The following is a 3,152-nucleotide window of genomic DNA, read 5'->3' on the forward strand; positions in this document are numbered from 1 at the left end:
AGTTGGAGACAAGCGTTGACAACATGGTGAAACCCCGTATCTACAAAAAATAGAAAAATTAGCCAGGTGTGGTAGCCTGCACCTGTAATCCCAGCACTTTGAGAGGCCAAGATGGAAGGATCACCTGAGGTCAGGAGTTCGAGACCAGCCTGGCCAACAGAGATGAGTGAAACCCCGTCTCTACTAAAAATACAAAAATCAGCTGGGCGTGGTGGCGGGCACCTGTAATCCCAGCTACTCGGGAGGCTGAGGCAGGAGAATTGCTTGAATCCAGGAGGCGGAGGTTGCAGTGAGCCGAGATTGCACCACTGCATTCTAGCCTGGGTGACAGAGCAAGACTCCATCTCAAAAAAAAAAAAAAAAAAAAAATTCTGTAGTTTTGTACAAGATGAGACTTAGCCTTGGGTACTTCTTGCTGAAGCTTTAATGCTTTGTAAATAAAATCGGATGTTTATTAAAGAACAGGTGTAGATGTTTATTTGTAAACACTGCTCACTTCTGGAACTTTCTGGCCACTTTGCTTTAGTACAAAGGAAAATGTGGTTTCCTTTGTTGATACTAGATCTTTCGGTGTGGAAAGATAGATCTGGATGGGGTAGGGAGTGGACAGGTAGCCTAGATTTCTGCCTCTAGATGAGATTATAAATAAATGATGCAAGCAGAAAAGTTGTTGATCAAAAAGATCATCTAGTAATGATCTGTCTTCCAATTACTTAACTCAGTATAGTTTTGTAATTACTCTGAAGAGGCCGTAGGACTAGGCATTCTGGAGGTTACAAAAATGCATGCTAGGAAGTTCCTGCCTTCCAAGGATCTTTCTTCAAGTCTACGTAAGTACGGTTAAATTCTTATTAACCTTTTTTTTTTTTTTTTGGAGTGAAGTAGCTCTAAAATTAAATGCTCATTGTTTCCTAAAGATGTTTCACAAAGTCTATGTAAGTCTTTGATTTTAATGTCAAATTTGAGGGTCTACTTATTAATCTTTTATGTGATTGAGAACTCCATCTTTGACATCATAGCTGTTTCATAGCAACCTTGACCTAAGTGAATGATGAGCGCTGTTCTGTAGGGTAAAGGGAGTAGGCCAAGAGTCAGGGAGCATCATGCATCTTCTCACTCAAAATATATCTTCGGTATCCTTGGGAAGGAAGAGTGCCTAAAAAGGGGAGAGGAGCTGCCTTTAACATAACGTTAAACATTCTGATTTGAAATGGTCATCTTGGCCCTTGTCTTTATGAACTTCCATTTCTATTTAAAATTCCTTACACATTGAACAGTGTTTCACACTTTACAAAGTGTTCTCATGTACAGTATATCATTCGATGCTCTAAGTGACCTTCCTCAGATAGGCAAGGAGGTCTGAAGTTACAAAGGAAGAAACAGAAATTCAGGAAGGGTAAGTTACTTGCCTCCCAGTCCAGAGTTCTTAATCCTTTTTATAGGAGGTTTAGGAGCTTTGAAATAATTCAAGTTAATCTTCCTTTTTTTAGACTTTAGTATTTGTTTTTATTTGGTGATATTTAACTGGGGCTTTTGAAACCCTTAATTTAGATCCTGGTTTATAGAGGGTAAGGGTAAGGGTGAGGAAGAGCATAACTTCACTATGCATTTGAGGTAATTTGGAAATTTACTTCAGTTTCTGAAGTCTTTTCTTCTTTGTCTTCCCAAGAGGTGGATTTAAAGTCATTAAAAGAACACGAAAACGGCCAGTGCGGTGGCTCACGCCTGTAATCCCAGCACTTTGGGGGGCTGAGGTGGGTGAATTGCTTGAGCTCAGGAGTTGGAGACAAGCGTTGACAACATGGTGAAACCCCGTATCTACAAAAAATAGAAAAATTAGCCAGGTGTGGTAGCCTGCACCTGTAATCCCAGCTACCTAGGAGGCTGAGGTGGCAGGATCACTTGAGCCTAGGAGGTTGAGGCTGCTGTGAGCTATGATCATGTCACTGCACTCCAGCCTGGGTTGACAGAGTGAGGCCCTGTCTCAAAAAAAAAAAAAAAAAAAAGCAATGAAAAGAATGAAGACTGGTAAGGTGGTTATTTTATTAACAACGATAGATAGTAAAGCAACACCATTATGTTTTTTTCCTGCCTTGTGGCCTCACCTGTTTATAAGGACTGGACTTTTATTTATTAAGTTGTGTTGTTTTATTGACAATACATGCATCGTATCTTTTGACTTTGAAGGATATCTCATGTCAAAGGAATCAAGTTATGATTTGTAGAGGATTCAGCTGGGATAGCTTGTGGGTGCTGGCTAAGGGTGGCAAAATGCCTGCTGAGACATGAAGATTTTGGCCACTAGTTTTGCCCTTGGGAGCCTGGGGTTGGCCTTCTACCTGCCTTTGGTGGTGACTACACCTAAAACACTGGCCATCCCTGAGAAGCTGCAGGAAGCTGTGGGGAAAGTTATCATCAGTGCTACAACCTGTACGGTCACCTGTGGCCTTGGCTATAAGGAGGAGACCGTCTGTGAGGTGGGCCCTGATGGAGTGAGAAGGAAATGTCAGACTCAGCGCTTGGAATGTCTAACCAACTGGATCTGTGGGATGCTCCATTTCACCATTCTCATTGGCAAGGAATTTGAGCTTAGCTGTCTGAGTTCAGACGTCCTGGAGATTGGACAGGAAGCTTTCCGGTTCACCTGGAGACTTGCTCGAGGTATCATCTCCACTGACGACGAGGTCTTCAAACCCTTCCGAGCCAACTCTCACTTTGTGAAGTTTAAATATGCTCAGGAGTATGACTCTGGGACATACCGATGTGATGTGCAGCTGTTAAAAAACTTGAGACTTGTCAAGAGGCTCTATTTTGGGCTGAGGGTTCTTCCTCCTAACTTGGTGAACCTGAATTTCCATCAGTCACTTACTGAAGATCAGAAGTTAGTAGATGAGGGATTGGAAGTTAATCTGGACAGCTACTCCAAGCCTCACCACCCAAAGTGGAAAAAGAAGGTGGCGTCAGCCTTGGGGATAGGAATTGCCAGTGGAGTGGTTGGTGGTGTGTTGGTGAGGATTGTCCTCTGTGTGCTGAGGGGGGGCCTGCAGCAGTGATAGCCTCAAGAACTTGACAGCCTTGCTCCTGAAGATCTGGCTGCCCAGGAAGCCAAGCTAACTTTTTAGGGGAGTGTTCTGGCTGCTGGTAGTGGATCA

General features: G+C 43.1%; 1 protein-coding gene across 1 annotated transcript in view; it reads left to right on the top strand.

Annotated features, from left to right (window-relative positions):
* The first annotated feature begins 1,033 nt into the window (after window positions 1-1,033).
* The window catches only part of TMEM81 (transmembrane protein 81), an 8,378-nt gene continuing 6,259 nt past the window's right edge, over window positions 1,034-3,152 (top strand). The window contains exon 1 of the mRNA XM_011990428.1: window positions 1,034-2,954. Within this exon, the coding sequence (XP_011845818.1) occupies window positions 2,286-2,954 (669 nt within the window). The 5' untranslated portion in view covers window positions 1,034-2,285. The remainder of the gene's footprint in view (window positions 2,955-3,152) is intronic.

This window comes from Mandrillus leucophaeus, unplaced genomic scaffold, assembly GCF_000951045.1.
Source record: "Mandrillus leucophaeus isolate KB7577 unplaced genomic scaffold, Mleu.le_1.0 Scaffold38, whole genome shotgun sequence".
NCBI classification, from domain to species: Eukaryota; Metazoa; Chordata; class Mammalia; order Primates; family Cercopithecidae; genus Mandrillus; species Mandrillus leucophaeus.